The sequence below is a fragment of the Diabrotica virgifera genome, chromosome 7 (genome assembly GCF_917563875.1).
Source record: "Diabrotica virgifera virgifera chromosome 7, PGI_DIABVI_V3a".
Taxonomy (NCBI): domain Eukaryota; kingdom Metazoa; phylum Arthropoda; class Insecta; order Coleoptera; family Chrysomelidae; genus Diabrotica; species Diabrotica virgifera.
In genome coordinates this window covers 231,557,615-231,580,654 of record NC_065449.1, presented here as the reverse complement: position 1 = coordinate 231,580,654, position 23,040 = coordinate 231,557,615, and the positions used below count along the sequence as shown (strand labels likewise).

The window sequence follows — 23,040 nt, the reverse complement described above, 5'->3', positions numbered from 1 at the left end:
ATAACGTATGTGACTGTCGTGCTAATGTTAGGTGCTTCAGGATATGGTTCTCAGTTTTGCAGGTAAAATTTTTATCGTGGAGTACTAATTTCGGTCATACTCGGTCCAAGCTTAAAATTAACAATGGTTTTAGCAGGACGGGGCAACCTCTTACACGGCCAAGCAGACTCTTAGAATACTGTGCGATCATTTTGAGAGATCGCCACTTACCAGACCTAACGCCACCTCATGCGTACATATGGGGCATACTAAAGGAGGTAGATCTATCCACCGTCTGACATTCCGGAATTGCGGACTAGAATTAGACTTTTTTCGTACCAGAGGCCGTCTTTAACATCTGGTTTATCGGAAACGTCGTCGTGAATAATGTTTGCAAGGCAATATCATGTATACCAACTATATTAATAATCATAAACATTTCAATATTCATTTCAGTACTGTTAACATAATGAATCAGGGATACAAAATGGGTAACCGAACCATGAGAATACTTTGCTACGCAGATGATGCAATCTTAATAGCCGAAAACGAAGATGACTTACAACGCCTACTACAAAAATTCAAAATAACCGCCGAAAAGTATAACCTGACACTATCCAAAGAGAAAACCCAATCGATGGTAATATCCAGGAACCCAATTAGATGTAAATTAGTAGTGGACGACCATATAATCGAACAGGTAATGGATTGTAGATACTTAGATGTGGAAATATCTAGCGACAGGCATCTGTGGCAAGAATCAAAACAGCAGGCAACGAAAGCAGCGAGAATATCTGGTTTCCTGAGGGATATAATCTGGCGGAATAAATATATGAGCACCGAAAGCAAAGTCCGCATTTATAAGACATGTGTTAGACCCGTACTGACATACGCAGCTGAGACAAGGGCCGAGACAACAAAACAAATAATGAGAACAACAGAGATGAAAACCCTAACATCCATAAGAGGTATCACACTCAGAGATAGAATACGAAACGAAGACACATTGAGAGAGCTAGGCGTTCAAGACGTAGTGAGATGGACAAGAGCGCGACGACGCATGTGGAGAGACCACGTAGATCGGATGGACCCTGAACGTATGGCGCATTGGGCGAAAACACAGAAGCCCAACACCAAGCGACCCATAGGAAGACCCAAAAAAAGATGGTACGAGAGTTGGAGCTCCGGATCGCAGCAAAGACTGTAACAGAAGAAACAGGACATAGCCCTATTACAAGAAGAAGAAGAAGAAAGATTTCAGTACTGTTTATTTTGCCGCATACTGTAATTGCTTTTTTCCAGTCTCCTGGAATGCTTCTGTGTTCCACACCTCTATTATTGTTCTGAAGCTATTTCCTTTATTTCCACACCTCTATTAGTTTGTGAAATTTATCTACTAGTGTATGTCCCCAATTTTGAGAATTTCAGCTGGTATGTTGTTATTACCTGGGGCTTTATCATTCTTCAGTGCTTCAGGAGCAACCAATATTTCCTGTCTTGTGTATGAGTATATTAATTCATTATTTTGATAAATCTGTGACTGCATGGGATGTATTTGTTTGTGTTCGCTCTTGTAATAGTTTTTCTAGCCTGCTTTTATTTCGGCATTATCACTGATAATTTATCCTTGGCTATTCCTAAGATTAGTGCATGGCTTATATCCCTTTCTGAATTGTTTCAGGTATTTTTAGGCTTCTCTAGTGTCACCGTGATTGAAATCTTCGTCTATTTTTAGTATTTGGTAGTTTTCGTATCTCCTTTTCTTTCTTTTGCACAATTTGTCTACGTTTCTACGTTGTTTTTTTTTTAATTTGTCGTTTCTTTCTCGTGTTCTTCTTTGAATATAGTGCACTTATGGTTAATTTTTTTATCTCTTGATTATCTACATTCTTCATCAAACTAAAGCTATGTTTTTTAGTTCCTATCACATTTTTAGCTGTTTTCTATGTTAGCTGTTTTTTATGATCTTCCCTTATCTGCCATATCAATTATGCTTATTACCGCTCTTCTGCCCATTAACATAATATGATCTATCTGATGGTTTGATCATTCGGTGAGAGCCATGTAGATGTCTCATTTACAAAATATAATCTCGACTGATCAAAAAGAACTAAACTTACACGATCATATGATCTTATTTAAATATACAAAAAAAAAAGATTTCATACAAGTATCGTTTATAAGTTTATAGTATGTCCAGATCTAGTTATATACTTGGTCATTGAATGTTGTTAAAGTATATTGCTCATATACGTAAGTATATGACCAATACTGAGTACAATGAGTAAGTCACCAAATATTGAGTGTATTGCTAGAAGAGCAACTCAAAATATTTCACTAGATAGAGAATGTATAGAATCATCAAAGTCAATTTTCGGTTTTAAATGAAATTGAAAATCCAGTTGACGTTTGCTCCTGAATCTTTTGTTTCTTATGTCGTTACCTAAAGTTTTCTGTGATTCCAAAATATTAATTATATCTGGTTTGATATCTCCTCCATTCGTAAACAGTCCAATAGCGCTTAAAGCCTTTTTATTTACTTGTGACAGCTCCTTACTACTTAATTGAAAAGGAAGGGTCTTCTCAACGTGTTCCTTACTACTTAGTTGAAAGGGAAGAGTCTTCTCAACGTGCTCCTTACTACTTAGTTGATAGGGAAGTGTCTTCTCACTACTTAGTTGAAAGGGAAGAGTCTTCTCAACGTGCTCCTTACTACTTAGTTGATAGGGAAGTTTCTTCTCACTACTTAGTTGAAAGGAAAGTGTCTTCTCAACGTGCTGTTTGATTTCTGGAACTCTGAAAATAAATTTGTCGGTATAGTATAGTAGTCAGTATTAAAGCAACGAGGCCAGGCGCGGATCCAATGGGGGGTCAATGGGGTCAATTGCCCCCTCCTTGAGACTTCGCCTGGTGTCGCCTTTTTTTAAGAAAGAAATAATTACGATTGAAAATAAATAGCGAGTTTTGTGTCCTGTTGACAACTGAATAACGGAATGAAACATAAAACAGAATTCCTTCTCCAAAGTACGTGTTCTCGGTCTTACTGTATGGTGTCGAGCCTTGGACTGTAAATAAAATCGATTCACTTACCTAAATCGCCTTGAGGCTTTCGAAATGTGGTTCTATAGAAGAATTTTAAAAGTATCTTGGTGAAGAAGATTCGAAACTCCACAATACTAGAACGTCTCAGCAAGACTACTGAGATTATAGAAGGCATCAAGAAGAGAAAAGTGGAGTATTTTGGACATGTATTGAGAAGTTTTAAATATAGTTTGCTACAAAATATTATGCAAGTGAAAATAAAAGGCAAACGCAGTCCAGGACGAAAAAGCACTTCGTGGTTGATTTAGGGTGGCAGTGAATAAAATTAAGACAGCTATGATAGTAAACAATGTTCTGAAAGGACATGGTACATGAAGAAAAATAAAGTAACAGCCCATACCGAAAAAGAATCCTGCGTAGGCGAGTGACGAGAAAATTGTTATTCCATTGCTCCCTCCTTGCAAGGTTGCTGGATCCGCCGTTGAACGAGGCATGCATGATTTTTGCTAATCTTAAGGTGCTGATTGTCGTACAAGACTAAGACAAAATGATGAACCATCGTTAGCATTTTCTAAAGTGCAGGTATATTATTTTGAACCATTGTAGTCAATAATGTGGTTCACTAATGTTGAAAATTTAATCATGTGGTCAAATTAAAACTCAAAATACTACTAGTAACAAGTTATTACCGTCACCGCAATCTTCACTATTGAGAAGAGAGAAGAATCAACTACAATAGAAATTTAGTGCTAAATTTTTGTAGTCTTAAAGAAAGTAATTGAATTGTGCGCTATGTAGAGTGTTTTAAAAGTATGAAGAATTTACTTAACAACAACCAATATTACTTAATCCAAATGTACCTTTCCTTATGTAGTTTCTTACTAGACAACTGGTGTACATTCTAACAACGAATACGCAAGATACATTCTAAAGGTATGAATAAAAAATGGAATACGTATGTTTGGAAGATGTTCAACAGAATCTAGAGCTTCAAACCAAAAACATATACATACAACAATATAAGTAGGAAGTACAAGTATTGACGGCTAAATATATCACAACCTAGAATAAAGCAACTACAGGCATTAGTATAATAGGTAGTACCTTTATTTCAAAAATCGATAGAGAAGATTCGTATATTTCAGTTAGGTTCCATGCCTCTAATCCATATGTGAGAAATCAGTGTTCTATAGGTACAGTCTTATATGATTTTGTTGAGAAGGACGTTTGTTAGCTAAGTACACTGATAACACGGGCGCCCATATAAAAATTTTAAGGGGGGGGGCAGACGTAAAGATGTTGCACATTATATTTTGTATACTTTGGATAACCATATAATAGTTAACCATATAAAGTTAAAGCCAGGGGGGGCACGGCCCCCTGCCCATGGGCATGGGCGCCCATGATTGATAACACCTATTTGCAATTATGATTCGCCTTTTTATTTCCACGGATGTGTTATTATTGGGGTTAACCGATGTCCCTGTCCCTAGATATATGAACGCTTCGAAATTTTGGTCATTGACAATTAGATCTGCGCCGACATTTCCAGCTCTTATTTTTGTGTAAGTCGGCATGAGATTGGATTTATTTCAATTTATAATATGTAATCCCATCCGTTCTGATACTGCTATTATACTTTGTTTACGGAGATCACTGTTACCAAACCTCTCGCGCACGGGTGGATACTCGACTGCCGATATACGATTCATTCTACTCAGCAAGGTGTGGCATCGGCGCGCTTCTATCCCCCGTAAGAAATACATCGGGCTATCCGCAATGTTCTATTCTTAACGAGAAACGCTCTATAGCTCGGTTAGAACGTCTGTGATTCTCGCTCTGGTTCTTGTTATAATGTCCATATAGTCGTCAGCATTTTGCTAGAATTTGAAATTTGACACTGAATACAAGAAGAAGAATTTGTGACTTTAAAACCTAGCGACTCAAACGGCTATATTTAAATAATAAAAAAAAGAAACAATTGATTTACAAAAAATTTACCTTTCAACAGATTTTTTAAACTTAACAGTTTGATGTCTTCTTTCAAATTGTTCATCGTCAAGAATTACACTATCTGCATCAGAACTGTCTTCATACGTGCTATTTTGATTTTGGTGACAAATAAATGATTGTTTAGGAGATATCTTATCAAACATGTTTTTAACCTTTTTTGTCGTAGTAGATTTAATGTTCAAGATTGGAACCAATGGGATATCTGCAAGGAGTATCAATTAATCAGTGTTCATTCACTCAATTGCATTAAAGCTTGTCTTAAGACAACTATAGTGGCAGTCGCATTTAGATGATAGTGTATGGATAATAGGATAACAGTATTGCTAATTCTTCTGCCATTGTAAATTTTGCTACTTTTTTAAAATAAGCAGGGCCAAACTCAAAAAAAGGGCACAAAAGTGTAGTATTTTCCATTTTACATTCATAAATATTTCCCAGAAAAATATCAGCAACAGGAGAAAAAAATGAAAAAATGTATATGGCTTACATAGATCTTGAAAAGGCTTTTGACACGGTACCAAGGCAAAAATTATGTGAAATATTAGAGAAGAGAGGTATAAGTAACAAAATGATAAGAGTAATTAAGAACATTTACAACAACAATGTGAATTATATCATCAGCCAAAACAGAACATCGAAATCATTTACTACGAACGAGGGACTAAGACAAGGAGGAGGATTAAGTCCAACACTGTTTATAATTTACATGGATGAGCTAATTAAAGAATGTAAAGTAAAAGTGAAAAAATGCATGTGGGTTATAGAAATTTAAGAAGAGTAGACATTTCTGAAGGAGCATTCGCCGATGACGTCGTCATATTGGCCCAAAATGAGAAACAACTACAAAGAAATATAGAAATATGTAATGAAACACTAAAAAAATATGGAATGACAATTAATAAAAATAAAACAAAAGTTATGTTCATGGGGGAAAAGGAAGAAAAAGAAAAGATAAACATAAAAATAGAAGAAGTACATAGAACAAGCACGAACATTCCAATACTTAGGAGTAGAATTAGAAGACAACGGAAGACAGGAAACAGAAATTAATAATAGAATTCAAAAGCAATGCACCTATACCATGCAATAAGCAATAAATTCATAAATAAAAAAGAAATAACACGAAAAACAAAAATTAATGTACTAAATGATGGTTTTGCTTGTTTTCGATTCAGAGGCATGCACACCCGCTGGACAGGCTGTTTCTACCATTGCAGGTGTCATCAGCAGCGTTCGTTAGCGTGCACTCCTCTGAATCGAAAAACAGCCGGACCATCAATTTAAAGGGAATCTGAAACATAATTCAAAATCCCCATTAGGACGCGATACAGCGACATCTCTTAACAAATTGAATAGTCTCAGATTCAGAATCCACCAAAAATGGTGCATAGTTATTTAAATCTGAGACTATTCGTGTTGAAAGTTCTTTCTGGTACATCCTTAATCTGCGACTTTTTCAATTAATAAGACCGCAGACGACGAATATAGAAAACGAAAAGGAAACGATCACATTCCGTTTTCATTCGTCTAGGAAAAAAGGACAGAAGAGAAACTTTCAGTACTCAAATCCGAGTAAAGATAGAAAAATAATAAATGATGGTTTTGCTTGTTTTCGATTCAGAGGGATGCACACCCGCTGGACAGGCTGTTTCTACCATTGCAGGTGTCATCAGCAGTGTTCGTTAGCGTGCAAAAATTAATGTGTTCAAGTCAATATATAGACCTGTATTAACCTTTGGTTGCGAGTCATGGGTACTAACAGAACGACAAAAGAGTAAAATACAGGCAGTAGAAATGAAATACCTTAGATGAGTTCGAGGAGTTACCAAACGAGATAGACTACGGAACAATCAAATAAGAGAAGATTTGGAAATCAAGTCAACGTTAGAATTTATAGAGAGAAGGCAACTCAGTTGGTGGGGTCATCTTCAGAGAATGGATCAGACAAAACCGGTGAAAGAAATTTGTCGGGCAAAAACGCAAAGAAGAAAGAAGAAAGGTAGACCACGACAAACATGGGATAGAACACAAGAGAAAATAATCGAGAAAAGGGGAACAACGTGGATAGAAGCGAGGACGCTGGCTACAAATAAGAAGGAATGGGTCAAATTTGTACAAAATATAAATGTATAGCAGTTATTAGGTAAATTTAAGATATGTTGTTTTTGTATTGTATTATAATGTAACACAATGTAATGTATTGTCGCCTTACACCACTATGTGGTAAAAAGGTTTTTTGAAAATATATATAAATATTTCCCAAATTATAATTCTTTTATAGAAGCAATATAACGTACGATTAAAAACTTTGACAACATTGTAGTTATTTCTGCCATATAGAAAGCACAGGCGTATCTCTGTAACGCTGGCATCTGAATGTTAACTTCAGAATAGGTTGCCGCATTTACAGCTGATTTTTTTACATTGCCATACATTTACATTTTGTTCCTTGTTAAAGAATGAAAATACAATCATAGTAGATAAGAATAAAGAATTCGGAGTAAATATTTTACCTCAAGAGTGAGAATCTATGATTAAAAATGATTTAGAAATTACGCGACTGACTGAAGATTTGTGGAGAAATAGAGGATCTTTAATTAAGCGCTTCCTCCCTCTCTCCTATGGCGCTACAGCTTAAGACAGTCCCTGGCCTCCCTAGCATCCGCCTCCAAGTATATATGTGTCTGGTTGCTCTCCTCCAGTTGTCAACCCTCAATATCACTTTAGCATCGGTTTTTACTTCGTCTATCCACCTCTTCCTTGGTTTTCCTAATGGCCGACGACCCACCATAGTTCCGCTAAGCGTTCTACTAAGTGTTTTGTCGTTATCCACAGAATTAGGCGCTTCCTAAATAAATCAAAGTGTGCGTGTGAGATATCGATTTTTTTTTTCAATTCGTATTCGTTTGGAAAGCCTCTCGATTCCATTATATATTATGGAATAAGCTCGTTCAAATGTTCGCTGCAACTTTGCTGAAACGGGTTGTTCTGAAGCTATTTCCTTGTGGCATTTTTATAATCAACTATTTTTTTGGTAAAATTGTGACTTATTTCCCATTAAAAATAGTTGATTATGAAACGGGTTATTTTGGCTTTGAGCAGCGCTGCAGTTTGTAGCTTATTAGCATTGACCACACCTCACAAGGGAGAGTTTTCTGCTTCTTGTGACTATCCATGACGAATGTTCAGGATAATCTTTATCTTGTCTTCAGCAGTGCGAAAGACCTACACAAATGTTGTGTTGAACTAGGTACTGAGGTTCTTTAATTTTTTTATTTTTTTTTATTACTCCAATTTATTTAACAATCTGTTCCGTTAGGAACAATCAGTTAAAGTTATGATTTTCTTAGGCTATGACATGTAGGTAAGAATTCCAATGAAAACTTTCCTTTCGAAATTATCAACAAATGTATAGATAGTACTACTAGTAAAATAAAGTAAAACTTAAAATAGTTCTAATTTATCTAAAATCTATTTGGTAAGTCAGTTGGTTTATAACGCTTAAGTCTGCGAACTTCACCCTCCGTGTTTAATAATTCACTCGCGAAATCATTTGGATGCGCACTAAGTCTTTCTTCATACTTTTCACTGTATTTGCTGATTTCTTCTTTGATGCTGGGAACTTTCAGGTCTCTCTCTGTTATTGCGTTGGGGACGTACCATGGAGCGTTTACTATGGTTCTTAATGCCTTATTTTGAAAACGTTGTATAATTTCCAAGTTAGAGTTGCTGGCTGAGCCCCATAGCTGTATGCCATAGGTCCATATGGGTTTAAGTATGGCTTTGTATACCACTAATTTATTTTCAATTGACAGTCTTGAATGTCTACCCAGAATCCAGTACATTTGTTGAAGTTTGAGTCCAAGTTGCTTTCTTTTGGTGAATATGTGTTTTCTCCATGTTAGTCTTTTATCTAGATGTATGCCCAGGTATTTGGTTGTATCTACTTGTAATAATTGTTTGTTGTTTATGTATACTGGTGGACAGCTCTCTCTTCGCATGGTAAATGTCATGTGGGTCGATTTTGTTTCATTAGCTCTTAGTTTCCATTCTTTTTAACCATTTTTCTATTTTATTTAAGTGGGCTTGTAAGTTATGCGAAGCTCTTTGGGGGTCTGTGTGAGATGCGATAATACCTGTGTCATCCGCGAATGTTGCGACTGTTGTCAATCTAGTTGTAGGTAGGTCAGCAGTAAATAACAGGTATAGTAAGGGACCAAGTACACTACCTTGTGGGACGCCCGATTTTATTTTAAATAGTTCTGAGCGAGCATCTTGTTGTTTTACTAATGAGAAGCGATCTGTCAGAAGGTTCTTTAATGAGTATTTTCTTTTTCTTCTTGGACCTCACTTTCCAAATTGTTTTTCTTGCACGCTGGCTTGTAAGAGGGCATATTTGGATTCATTTCGCATAATGTTTCTGAAGTACTCTAGTTTTCGAGGTTTGATTGTGGTTAGTATCTCTGTTGTGACTCGTTGAGTCCACGGATTCTTAAGTATTCTCTCCACACTTCAGTCAGCATTTGACATGTGACTCTATTTAAGATCGACGGGATCTTAAATATAGCCACATCTCATGCATTCTTTAACTTTCCTATTTACATTGTGATTATCGTAATGTCACTATGAAGTATCAATTTCTTCGAATCTCTCCTTTGCTTCTTTTTATTTCGCTTCCGTGATTTTCCTTCTTCTTGTTATATTTATCGCTTTATATATGTCTGGGTCATATTTGGCCTTTTTTCTTGCGTCCATCAGCGGAAAAATATCAGAAAATTCCTAACCAGTTGAAAAATGATAGGGCGCTAACTATAAAAGGGTATTTGAAGACTAGAGAATAATAAGAGGAAATACTGAAATAAACAAAGAAGACCTTGAAATGTTACATAAAAGGAAGACGATAAGCTTCTGATAATGCTTTAAATAACAAATACATTATACTAAGAGGAAACAGTAGCGATCAACAGGTAGCGAAAACGCGTTCCAAGATTGCGGCTGTAATTTTGAATATCTTTTCTAGATATTTGGCACACGTATTCGTAATATAATAAAGAATGGCGGTACAGAGCCCAATTTGAAAAATATTTTAATATGTGGAAATTACTCTGTAATTAAATACAATATTAAAAAACGAGCTTGTACCGCCATTAAGAAGAACAAAAAAATACACTTTCTTCAAATAAACTTCTTTATCCGATGCGTAGATTTTGTGTCATTTTGGAACTACTAATGAAATAAAAAATTTTAGTAGTTCCAAAATGAGACAAAATCTAGGCCCTAGGCATCGGATAAAAAAGTTTATTTGAAGAAAGTGTATTTTTTTGTTCTTCTTAATGGCGGTACAGGATCGTTTGTAATTTCCACATATTAATATATTTTTCAAATTGGACTCTGTACCGCCATTCTTTATTATATTACGAATACGTGTGCCAAATATCTCGAAAAAATATTCAAAATTACAGCCGCAATCTTGGAACGCGTTTTTGCTACCTGTTGATCGCTACTGTATCACCTTAAGAGAACATTATAATCACCTTCAGTCATATTTGGCGCTAAAATATTTTTTATCTGACATTTTTCTTTGCTCTTACTTCTGTCCATATTTTGAGAATAGTTTTCTATATTATTACACGGTGTAGGTGTAATATTAACAATATTAAATGATGACTTTACCAACTGCATTCGTTTGGTGGGATTTTCAAGCACTTTTATATTGTGATCCAAAAATGTATCTTTTTTAAAAAAATTATCAGATTCACTTTGTGTTTGAAGATTCTCATCAGCATCAGTTTTTTTATGGTCTTCTAGAAACTCTTCTGACTTGATCGATTCACTGCAATTATCTGTGTTATTTTGATTAAACTCATAAGCACTTATATTCTGAAAGAGTTTTCTGAATTTCGTTTTGTTGTAAGTTACATTATCCTCACTAAAATAATTTGGGTTCAATAAATCAATGGGAGATTCAGGTATCGTTTCAATAAGAGGTTTGTCTGTATATTGTTCATCTTTTTGTTTTTCATAATTTTGACTTGGAGCCATCGTGCCATCAACTAAGAATATGAGAGAAGCGTAGTTTGGTATTTCTGGAAACTTAAATTTATTTTCTTTGTAATTAAAATCACCACTTGCGGACGACATGTCCATTGTCTCGTTTAAAACTTCATGAAATCTGTTTATAAAATTTATAGCTGATTCGTATGCTTGTTTATTTTCTTCATCGAGAGAAATTACACTTTTTTCAAAATTTATATCGGAATTTGTCTGCGTGGTAGCATGCTGTTTGTTTGCAAACCTTTCGTTCATCCAAGTTTGGGGGTATGATGCGGATCGGTGAAATGGTGATACTAAATAATGTCCTTGTTCCATGTCAAAGACATTGCTAAAATTTTTCTGGCAATGGTGAATTTAGATAAACAAGCTTGACAGTGAATGATTGACAGAATATCGATACCCAACCAACGAACTGTCAATACTTACCCAACACGCCACGTTACTGTGACGTTATGCAGTGAGTTTTTGGTCAGGGCACAGAATAACTATGGTTAGTTATTCTGTGGTCAGGGTCGATAATTATTTATATGACAAAAAATACTAACAAGATGAAACTCATTGTGAAACAAAGAAAATATAACAAAAATTAAAGGAAAAATAATTTACGGGAGCTCTGAATTTCTTTCTTCGGTTTTGTATAATCGATTCTTTGAAGATGGCCCCAGCAATTGAATCTTTTGATATATTCTAAGATTGACTCTATTTCCAACTCTTCTCTTTTTTGAGTGTTTCGTACTCGATCTCTTTTGGTAACTCCTCGACTCGTCTAAGGTATTTCATTTCTACTGGCTGTATTTTACTATTTTGCCATGCTGTTAGAACCCACCACTCGCAAACAAAGATTAATAAAGGCCTATATCATAATATTGACTTAAACACATTAATTTTTGTTATTTTTTTGTTATTTCTTTTTTATTTATGAATTTATTGCTTATTGCTTTGTAGGTGTATCGCTTTTTTAATTCTATTATTAATTTCTGTTTCCTGTCTTCCGGTGTCTCTAATTCTACTCATGTTTATCTTTTCTCATTCTTAATTTTCTCCCATGACTCCATGGCCATAACTTTGGTTTTATTTTTATTAGTTGTCATTTCAACAGAAACTAATTAAACAAAAAATAAAGGTAGCTAAAGAAAAATGGATGGAGGATAAATGCAAGAAATTAGAAAAGTTGAATGAAAAACATGATACGTTTAATAGGTATGTTTAAAAAGGTTAGAGAAGTAGCTGGTCTTTATTATAAGAAAACTCCACATACTGTAACCGATTCGTCGGGAAAAATGATAACAGACGAACACGAAATTCGAACTACCTGGTATAATTATATAAATGAACTCTATAATGATGATAGACCCGAAGAACTGGACACTTTAGATGAAGGTGAAGGACCAGAAATACTAAAATCAGAAATACAACATGCTATAAAATTGGCAAAAAACAAGAAAGCCGTTGGTCCCGACAACATACCTACAGAAATGTTAAAGCTCATAAATTAGGAAAACATTGGAATACTTGTCAAACTTTTCAATGATGTTTATTTGACTGGTGATATCCCTGAAGATTGGTTAAAGTCCGAATTCATAACCCTACGAAAAAAACAACGTCCGAAAAACTGTAGCGACTATAGAATGATAAGCCTTATGAGTCACACCTTGAAAATCTTTCTATGTATCATCCACAGTAGAATCAGAGATAAATGTGAAGAAGACCAGGATGAAACACAATTTGGCTTCAGAAATGGACTGGGAACCCGGGACGCACTCTTTGCACTAAATGTGTTATTGCAGAAATGCCGAGATCAAAGGAAAGACGTCATTGCTGTATTTATTGACTATGAGAAGGCCTTTGATGGAGTAAAACATCACAAATTAATTAAAATATTAAAGGATAAAGGAGTTGATAGTCAAGATGTACGAATCATAGAAACATTATACTGGCGTCAAACAGCGACAGCTTGCATACCTAAATGGAAAATCAACAGAAATATGCAAAATACAAAGAGGTGTCAGACAGGGTTGTATACTGTCCCCACTGTTGTTCAATTTGTATTCAGATAGAATATTTAAGGAAGCGCTTCATAATTTGGAATGGGGTGTGAAGGTTAATGGAATTCTGATAAATACAATCAGATATGCAGACGATACAGTTATTTTAAGTGATGATATGAATGGATTGCAACACCTTTTAAATGCCATTGACACAGTGGGAAGAGAGTTTGGCCTAAATATAAACTGTTCAAAAACAAAATACATGGTATTTAGCCGTTTGGCCCATCAAGATTCACGGTTATATGTTAATGGTCATATAATTCAAAGAGTACCCAGTTTTAAATATCTTGGTTGCCATATTACTGAACAACTAGATCCAGATAAAGAGATAAAATGTAGAATCGAGATAGCCCGCACGACATTTTTAAAAATGAGGTCATTCTTCTGTAATGATACCTTGCAACTTCAACTTCGAAAGCGCATGATTAAATGCTACATTTGGTCAGTCCTCTCGTATGGTGTCGAAGCATGGACATTAAAAATATCCATCATTAACCGTTTGGAAGCCTTTGAAATGTGGCTGCACAGACGTACACTGAAATGTACCATGGACGGCTATGCTGACAAATGTGGCAGTCTTTAAGAGAGCAAATGCTGCCCGCGAGATGCTTAATAACATTCAAATATAGAAAGATGGCCTATTTTGGACACGTAGTAAGGGGAGACCAGTATAATATTCTTCAATTTATTATGATGGGTAAAATCGAAGGACGCAGAGGAATTGGTAGAAAGCAGGCCTCTTGGTTGAAGAATATCCGGGAGTGGACAGGAATAAAGAAAGAATAACACCTATTTAGAATAGCTCGAGACAGAGACAGTTTCGCCATGTTAATCGCCAACGTCAAGGGGACTCGATAGGGCACGTTAAGAAGAAGAAGTTGTCATTTCATATTTTTTAGTAAGTATTTCATTCCATATTTCTTTGTAGTTGTTTCTAATTTTCGGCTAATATGACGACGTCATCAGCGAATACTCCTTCTGAAATGTCTACTCTTCTTAAATGTCTGTAACCCACGTGCATGTTTTTCACTTTTACGTTATATTATTCTTTAATTATCTCATCCATGTAAATTATAAATAGTGTTGGACTTCATGCTCTTCCTTGTCTCTCAGACCCTCGCCTCGTTTGTAGTAAATGGTTTTAATGTTATTTTTTGACTGAGAACATAATTCATATTGCTGTTGGAAATGATTTTAATTACCCTTATCATTTTGTTACTAATACCTCTCTAGGCTAAAAGCCTTTTCAAGGCCTATATACATTTTTTTCCTGTTGCTGATATTTTTGATGCATGGGTGCTTCTGCCTTTACTGAGCAGCTTTGTGATTCCTCGAGTGTGCTGTCAATTTGTCTGGTTATTCTTTTGTTCAGCGTTTTTTCATATATTTTCATGGCAATGTTTAAGAGTGTTATTCCTATGTAGTTGTTGTTGTTGCAATCCGTTATATTGCCCCTTTTATAAATCGGTATACTATCTGAACTTTCTGCCAGTCCATTGGTATCTGCTCTTCTCTCCATATATCATTAAATATCTTTAGTAATAACTCTGTTGCACTTTGTCCCATTTTGTTCTCATCATTCACTGGTTGTTCTGTCATGCTCTGGTGCTTTTCCGTTTTCCTTTTCTGCAATAGCTTCTCGTAGCTCATTTATGGTTATAGAATCTACATTATCATCTTCTTTTCTTTGGTTCAACACGTTGTTTTCTTTGTGAAAGGAGTGAGTTTGTAGCATCTCTTGGAAATGCATATCAAGATTTCTCAAATTAGGAATATAGGCACATAACGGTTATTAGGCCTATAAGTAACATATGCATCGGAGACATCGACATTAAATAAAAATCAATAAGAAATGGTGTAGATATGGGCACGAAAGTACTAAGGAAATTATTTAGAGGAAAATTAGAGAACGGTGTTTTGATTAGAAGGATAAATGAAAATTTAAGATAGTAATATAGAGAGCCCAGCACACTAGAAGTAATAAGAATCCAAAAACTAAGAAGGCTAGGACACATATAGAAGATGCCAAAAGTGCTACTGTCAAGTAAAATATTAGGACGTCAGAGAAGAAGTCGACCCAGAACAAGGTGTAAAATGGATGTAGAAGATGATCTAAAAAGACTGGACACGAAGAAACAGAGGATAATGGTCAATTAAACCATGGTCTTACTTAGTTCAGAGAAATAAGGAATAAAAATATACTGTTGGTGACACAACCCCCTCCAGGCCGAAACAAAAATTTTTTAGTATGGACATCTATACCTAATAATAACCTATATGTTTCCTGCAGCCGATTTTGATGATATACATAGTTATAAACAAATGAAGATCAAAAAACGGTAAATTTTCGCTTTTTTCGTCTATTACCAAAAAGTTGAGCATTTTAAAGAAATTTGAGAGTAAGAAACTCATAAATCGTATAAAGAACTTCAGTATGGCGTTCGCTGAATATGTCTATCCTTATTAGTTGCTTACAAAATTGCAAAATAAATAATAAATTTTGATATATATTTAATAAATATACTAATTACATAGAAGTGGTTTTACTTCATGTTAGAGATTTTTAACTATATGGTATACAGCCAACCTAGGGAACCTCCCTTTTAGTTTTAATAAATTTTGAGTTTTTATAAATATTCATAACTTATGTAAAAACTAACTTAGAACCTTCTTATTACACGGAATGCTGAGACTTCTGGTGCTTAAATCATTCCCTAAATTTCAAAGTAATTGGTCTAAGGGCCGGTTGTTCGAACGCTAATCAACAATGATCATTATCAAATAATTAATTACTGTCAATGTCAACTTTGTTTGGGTTGTCAAAACATAATTAATTACAATTCTGAGACTATAATCAATTAATATAACAATAATTATTAACATAATTAATAATAAATCTCATAATTGTAATTAATTATGTTTTCAGCAACCCAAACAAAGTTGACATTGACAGTTTTGGTGACAGTAATTAAATATTTAATAATGATCATTGTTGATTAGCGTTCGAACAACCGGCCCTTATAGTTTAAAAGTGATTTAATTTGATTATTCCAAATTAATTTTTTTGCAACACTATACGGGTGTTAGTAAATAAGTATGAAAAATTTTAAGGGCTAATTATACATGAAAAATTAATGCCAGTTTGCTTTATAAACATATGTCCGCAAATGCTTAGTTTCGGAGATACGGGGTGTTGAACTTTTTATTTCAAACTGCCAATTTATTTATTGCTCTAAGACCAGTTGAGCTATGAAAATGAAATTTGGTGAGTTTTAGGAGGTAGTTATTACGAATTTTATGAGATACAATTAAGAATTCTGTATTCATCATTGGCGCGCCTACGGGCAATGGTCTGAATTATTTTAAAGAAAAAAATAGTACGCCACTGAGATATTTCGAACTCGAAATTATTTTTAAATTCCACGTCTAATTTATGATAAAAAACCTCTCTTGCCTTTTTTTCATATGATGCACCGTTTTTATGCAGAAAAATAAAACATCTTGACGCATATTTTTCATTTCTTAATACATCATCAAGAACTATCCAATATAATAATACTAAACTAGAACAATAACAGAAAATATTACTAATACCATTTCAACTAGGTACAAAGCTGCAAGAAATGTTTAAAATTATCTCCTTTACAGGTAACAGAAGAATTTTATAGTCATCATTGGCGCGCGTACGGGTAATGGTCTGAATTTTTTGAAGAAAAAAATAGTACGCCACTGAGATATGTCAAACTAAAAATCATTTTTCAATTTCTCGATCAATTGACGACAAAAAATCTTTCTTGCCATTTTTTCATATGCGGCGCTGTTTTTGTGCAAAAAAATTAAACATCTTAACGTTTACAAAGTATTTAAACTAAGTTTCTATATGGAAACTACCTCAAATACTTGGTAAGCGTTAAGATGTTTTATTTTTTTTGTATAAAAACGGCGCCTCGTATAAAAAAACGAAAGAAAGATTTTTTGTCGTAAATTGAACGAGGAATTCAAAAATGATTTTTAGTTTGACATATCTCAGTGGCGTACTATTTTTTTCTTCAAAAAAGTCAGACCATTACCCGTACGCGCGCCAATGATGAATATAAAATTCTTCTGTCATCTGTAAAGGAGATCATTTTAAACATTTCTTGCAGCTTTGCACCTAGTTGAAATCTTATTAGTAATATTTTCTGTTATTGTTCTACTTTAGTATTATTATATTGGATAGTTCTTGATGATGTATTAAGAAATGAAGAATACGCGCCAAGATGTTTTATTTTTCTGCATAGAAACAGTGCATCAAATCAAAAAAAGGCAAGAAAGCTTTTTTATCATAAATTAGACGTGAAATTTAAAAATAATTTTTAATTCGAAATATCACAGTGGCGTACTATTTTTTTCTTTAAAATAATTCAGATCATTGCCCGTAGGCGCGCCAATGATGAATACAAAATTCTAAATTGTATGTCAAAAAATTCGTAATAACTACCTTCTAAAACTCACCAAATTTCATTTTCATATCTCAACTGGTCTTAGAGCAATAAATAAATTGGCAGTTTGAAATAAAAATTTCAACACCCCGTATCTCCGAAACTAAGCATTTGCGGACATATGTTTATAGAACAAACTGGTATTAATTTTTCATGTAGAATTAGCCCTTAAAATTTTTCATACTTATTTACTAACACCCTGTATAAGTCAGAAAATGATTAAGTTACAGTAATTATTTGAATAGTTTATGAAAGAAGAAGATTTACACTATTAATTTAATTTAAAAAATGACAAAAATAATTCTAAATATTGCAAAATTATTTTGCAAGAACATGTGAATTAAAAAAAGGGGGGCTAACTTCGTCCCTAGTTGTCTTAGGACAATTGTTTTTCTTTCTAAATGTGTATAAAAATTCAGTCTTTCTAAATATGAAAAAATAATTTTTCTATGGGTATAACGGTTAAAAAGTTATTCTAATTGTTTATAAGTAAGCAAAAAATCGACATGTTTTTGCAAAATAATTTTACAGTGTTTAAAATTATTTTTGTCATTTTTTTAAGTAAGTTAATAGTATAAATGTTCTTCTTTCATAAACTGTCCAAAGTATTACTGTAACCTCATAATTTTCTGACTATGGTGTTTAAAAAAAAATGAATTTGCGATAAACAAATTAAATAACTTTTCAACTATTTGACCAATTGCTTTAAAATATAAAATATAATTTAAGCACAAGTAGGCTCAGCATTCCGTGTAATAAGAAGGTTCTAACTTAATTTTCTCATAAGTTATGAACATTGAAAATCTCAAAATGTATGACTTATTTTGCAATTTTCTAAGCAACAAATAAGGATAGTCATATTCAGTGAACGCCATATTGAAGTTTTTTATATGATTTATAAGTTCCTTATTCTCAAATTTGTTTAGAGTTCTTCACTTTTTAGTAATATACGAATAAAGCGAAAATTTACCGTTTTTTGATCTTCATTATTTGTTTATAACTATGTATATCATCAAAATCGGCTGCAGGAAACATAAAGGTTATTAATATAGATGTCCATTGTCCATACTACTCAAAAAATTTGGTTTCGGCCTGGAGGGGAATGTATCACGAGAAAAATCTTATTTCTCTGAACTAACTAGGCTCGACACGCTGGTTATTATTATAGGAAATGTAAAAATCAATTTTATACAGAATATCATTTTATTTTATACAGTTGTTTAAATATGCACAATAAACATTGAAAACAACAAATTATATATATTTATACATTTCCACCCTTTGGCTTCACACAGTAGTTATAATATATACAAGAGGCGTGATATTTACTCTTATAGTAATATTTAACAAACAAAAATCATTTACTGCCCCACTCCGAAAAACTCCGCCTTGTCATTGAGGACATATCGTCTGGTGTCATTATGTCTTTTCTCTTCATGACTCGCTTGAGAATGTCTGCTACACCTGTGTTCAAGATGGCGTTTATGCAGCTGGTGCTGGATGATTGGATGGACGGTTTAATGATGTCTTTTTGCTGCTTGAGCAGATCCTGCGTTGTTACTATGTAAGAGGCTGATCTTTCCCTTGCTACTTTCTTTAAGTCTTCATTGGTGAATATCGAAGCGTTGTCTTCCCTTATAGAAGAATTCTGGAAAAGATATAAAATTATTAAAGTAAAACATTACAATTTAAGTTTTTTTTAGAGATGCGTTATAGATTAGGTACCTTTTCTTCAGATAGGATATGGTTCCAGATAACGGGTCTTCAAAAAAACCCAACTCTCACAGGCCAATCTTTTGCCCTGGGATTGAGAAATCGGCTCTGAAGGTCAATCAATGAAGAAATCAATAAATGATTAACAGTACCTATAATGATTCGCAAGGCAACAAGTAACCATTTTATTAACTAATCATAGCGTATCGGTAGTAATATCATACTGGCAGATACTACAAAACATAATACTACTGACCAAATGAAGCTTAGCAGTCCATATTGCTCGACAAAAAGGCCAACGTTTGGAACACCACAATCAGTGGCGTACTGAGCATGGTTCCGTGGGTTCTGCGGCCCTGCAGGGGCCCGCTTTAATGCGCTTTTTGCTTTTTTGTTTCTAATTTGATGAGGACGTTTTGAACTACACAAGTACACACTAGGAAACGGAACTGCTTAATAAATTTTAATTTTTGTGTAGATACTTTTAAATAAAAACGAGGAATACCCATTCATCAAAAAATTTATTAAGAAACAGGGAACGATTTTGTAAGGTTCCCTCGTTTTTAACTGCTTAAGCCGAAGCCCTTGTTGCAAAGACTAACCGTCGGTACCTTCCACGTGTTAACTCAAACACTTATATTTTTTTATATTAGAACGATCCATGAATAAGTTGTAAGTAAACTACAAAGTTACAGAAATTCAGAAAGTGAGATATTCAATGCAAGTTTTATACGGTGGGTCATAAAAATAATTCCAATACAATAGGCTCGATGCTGAAATTAAATTCTAAATATACACAATAGTGAATTGTTTTGAACAGCCATATCTTAACCAATTTTTGTCTTCAGGAAAACAAAAAGTCCAAAATATTCACAATAGCAAAACCTATATTTTTTAATAGTTAAGATTTTTGGTATCACCAATAATTTTTAAATTATTTTGAAAAAAAAATTTTTTTTCAAAATTAAGAAAATAATTTTTTAATTTAAAACCATTTTTTTTCAAAAATGAGCACTTTGAACCGATAAAACTTACAGATCATATAAGCAATACATTGGTAAAGCAACTTGTGAAGCAGTAACGATTAATTTCATTTGAGATGCTAATTAGGGGGTGATTTATACGATTTTTTTACAAAAAATGACCAACTTTATTTTCATCATTACATACTTAATATTGATGCTAGGAACTAAAAACAAAAACAAAAATAAAGCTTTTTAAAAAAATTAGAAAGTTGTGATGAGATTTTCCCGAAAAGTGCTTCATTTTTTGGTTATTTCACGTTGAAATATTTGATTTGGAATTCGGTGAATAAGAACGTACTTGTCATTACCTACAACTATGCTCCTATTGGGTCTATAAACAGACTTTGTATATTATATATTTTTGCACTTTTTATAAGCTATATTTTTACTAACAATATTTTTTCGATAAAATATGTACCTACTTACTTTTTGAGTTATTTACGAATAATCGTCAAAAAACGTGTTTTTTTTTGTTGCGAAACATATTCAGTCGCAAATAACTCGAAAAGTATTGACATAGTGAAAAAACTCTATTAGAACTAAAGTTGATTAGAATTAGTCAGTTTATCAAATTCCGGACTTATCTTGAACGTATGTTTTTCACCCCGAGAAGGGGTGAAACTCACCCCCAGGGCAAAAACAGATATCGACACAATATGTCGCACAGTATGTCAAATTTCATCTCAATCCGAGCGGTTCTTTAAAATTTACAGCAAAAACCGTGAGTAAATGGACTTAAATGAGCTTAAGTTGTTATAAACATATGATATACATATTTTATGATATATTATGATGATTTTTATATTTAATGTTTGTTAAAACTTTAATATTATCCTCGACACCGTATGGTATAAGAGGACGGTTTTAGTAAGTAAGTAAGTAAAAACTTTTGATATACAATATGAGTTTTTATTGGGCGGGCGGGCCCGCATCGCAACTGGAACCAGGGCCCGCTGATCTATCAGTACGCTACTGACCACAATACAACATCGGAAACCTTACAAAGGTAAATGACTAAGAGGAAGACCACAAATGAGATGGGTAGACGATATAAAAAAATAGGCAGAACAAATTGGAAGTATTTTGCTCAATTTTGCTCAGGATAGAGATCGATGGAAGTAGTCTAAGAAGATTACTACTGATCAAGGAGATCAAAGAACAAGATCTAGCATGTGAAGAACAACACAAGACTGCAAGGCTTCCTTCGTCCTAAAAAATGTTATTAATTATTTACTCACCTGACGTGATAGAGACTCTGAATAGTAAGAAGCTTCTAAGTTTGAATTCTCGCAGTCATGGTCATTTCGCACAAGAGCAGTTTGAAATATCTCAGTAAGTCTCTTCGAATATTTTATGGCTTCGTGCGCCTCCTCAAGGGTTAAAAGTACATATTCTCCTGGCGGTTTTTCACCGAGTTCTCTATGCGTACTATTACTACTTTTTGCGTCAGATACATCATCAATCTAGAACAAAAAGAAATATTTAAGTAATTTAAAGCTGTGAAATCTGACTGTATGAATTAATGAATAATTAATTAGTAATAAGACTGTATGAATTATTTGGATGTAAAGTTTCTCATAAAAACACCAAAATCATTTTTATAGTCTAAGTAAGTGAAGGGAGGTAGATCAATAATTGGTTTTAAGTTTTTTGATGCTTGTCAGCCAAAGTAGGAGCTCCTAGCTCCTTATTGGTTGTTGTCCTTACGGCCGGCTTGCCACCTCTTTGTACGTACGTATTCCCACCGACAAGCTACCACTACCATCCATGCACACTGGAGAGGTAGAACTCCGGCAACGACAGACAGGTACAACTATCTTAGTAGTCCAGGAACCGAAGCTTTTCACCTAGCAATTCTTACAGAATGGATCGATTTTCTTGAAAGTTTGAGAATGAGTAGTGGATAGTTTAAGGATCAAAATCTATATGATGCCGAAAGGCGCTTTTACCATGGGGGTGGTTGCCACCCCATCTCGGGGGTGGAATTTTTTTGTTATATTTTGACCACAAAATCTGATAAAAGCATTTATTCTAAGAAAAAAACGTTCTATACATTTTTTTGATAAAATTAATAGTTTTCGATTTATTGGCTATCGAAAGTGTTAGTTTTATATCTAAAAAATCAATGTTTTTCGATGGTATACTCATTTACGATTCACTCAATTTTTGCCGTAGAAAAATTTTTTTTAAACCAAGTTCTTGGAAATTAAATAACCTACAATTTCATATTTAAACATTTTTTCGTATCTCTGTTGCTAATCTTTCTATTTTGAAGAGAATGCCATTTTTTTATCAAATTACAAAAATTCGTTATTCGTTTTAAACTAGTTTTTTAAAATGAATCATTCTAGCCTAATAAAACTTCTAGAATATATTAGTAATGTATAAATAAAGAAGAATGAATAAGGCCAATGACGAAAATCACCGCTAACTTAGATTATTATTCTTTCAATTGGATTTCTCCTTTTTTTTTAATATATTGATTTTTTAGCCATAACTTTTTTGTTTTTTATCTTAGAAAGTTTGGTAAAAAAGAATTTTGTAGGTTTTTACAAGGTCTGTAAGGTTATTAATACTAAATCCTTTTAAAATCGCAAATCACAAAAAGAGGTTACTTTGAAAGGGTTGTTAAAGGTGATTTTTGCGTGTTATTACAAGTTTTAATTGTCAATAGCCCACTCAATT

General features: G+C 33.7%; 2 protein-coding genes across 3 annotated transcripts in view; both read right to left on the bottom strand.

Moving 5' to 3' along the window:
• Nucleotides 1–2,147: 2,147 nt before the first annotated feature.
• On the bottom strand, nucleotides 2,148–11,471 carry LOC114327261 (uncharacterized). Of its 2 annotated transcripts, none has more exons than XM_028275805.2 (3): nucleotides 10,626–11,471; nucleotides 5,023–5,236; nucleotides 2,148–2,775 (listed from the first exon to the last, which is right to left on the bottom strand). In XM_028275805.2, exons 1-3 carry the CDS (start codon nucleotides 11,401–11,403, stop codon nucleotides 2,304–2,306), a joined length of 1,464 nt encoding a protein of 487 aa, XP_028131606.2. In that variant the 5' UTR covers nucleotides 11,404–11,471; the 3' UTR covers nucleotides 2,148–2,303. The 2 variants fall into 2 exon arrangements, with proteins under 2 accessions (XP_028131606.2, XP_028131604.2); XM_028275803.2 differs by having other exon boundaries at nucleotides 10,569–11,470.
• A 7,343-nt stretch (nucleotides 11,472–18,814) lies between these two features.
• LOC114327259 (uncharacterized) overlaps nucleotides 18,815–23,040 on the bottom strand; it is a 39,210-nt gene continuing 34,984 nt past the window's right edge. Inside the window, exons 3-4 of the mRNA XM_028275802.2 lie at nucleotides 21,594–21,818; nucleotides 18,815–19,265 (exon numbers count right to left, since the gene is read on the bottom strand). Of these exons, the coding sequence (XP_028131603.2) occupies nucleotides 18,975–19,265; nucleotides 21,594–21,818 (516 nt within the window). The 3' untranslated portion in view covers nucleotides 18,815–18,974. The remainder of the gene's footprint in view (nucleotides 19,266–21,593; nucleotides 21,819–23,040) is intronic.

Bases quoted from the DNA above. Each gene is read 5' to 3' on its own strand.
- LOC114327261 (XM_028275803.2), bottom strand. From the start codon at position 11,403: ATGGAACAAGGACATTATTTAGTATCACCATTTCACCGATCCGCATCA. The intron at 5,237-10,568 runs GTGATTATAATG...TACTCCTTGCAG, and splicing joins AGCGCCAAATATGACTGAAG to ATATCCCATTGGTTCCAATC. The intron at 2,776-5,022 runs GTAAATTTTTTG...ATTTATTTTCAG, and splicing joins TTTAAAAAATCTGTTGAAAG to AGTTCCAGAAATCAAACAGC.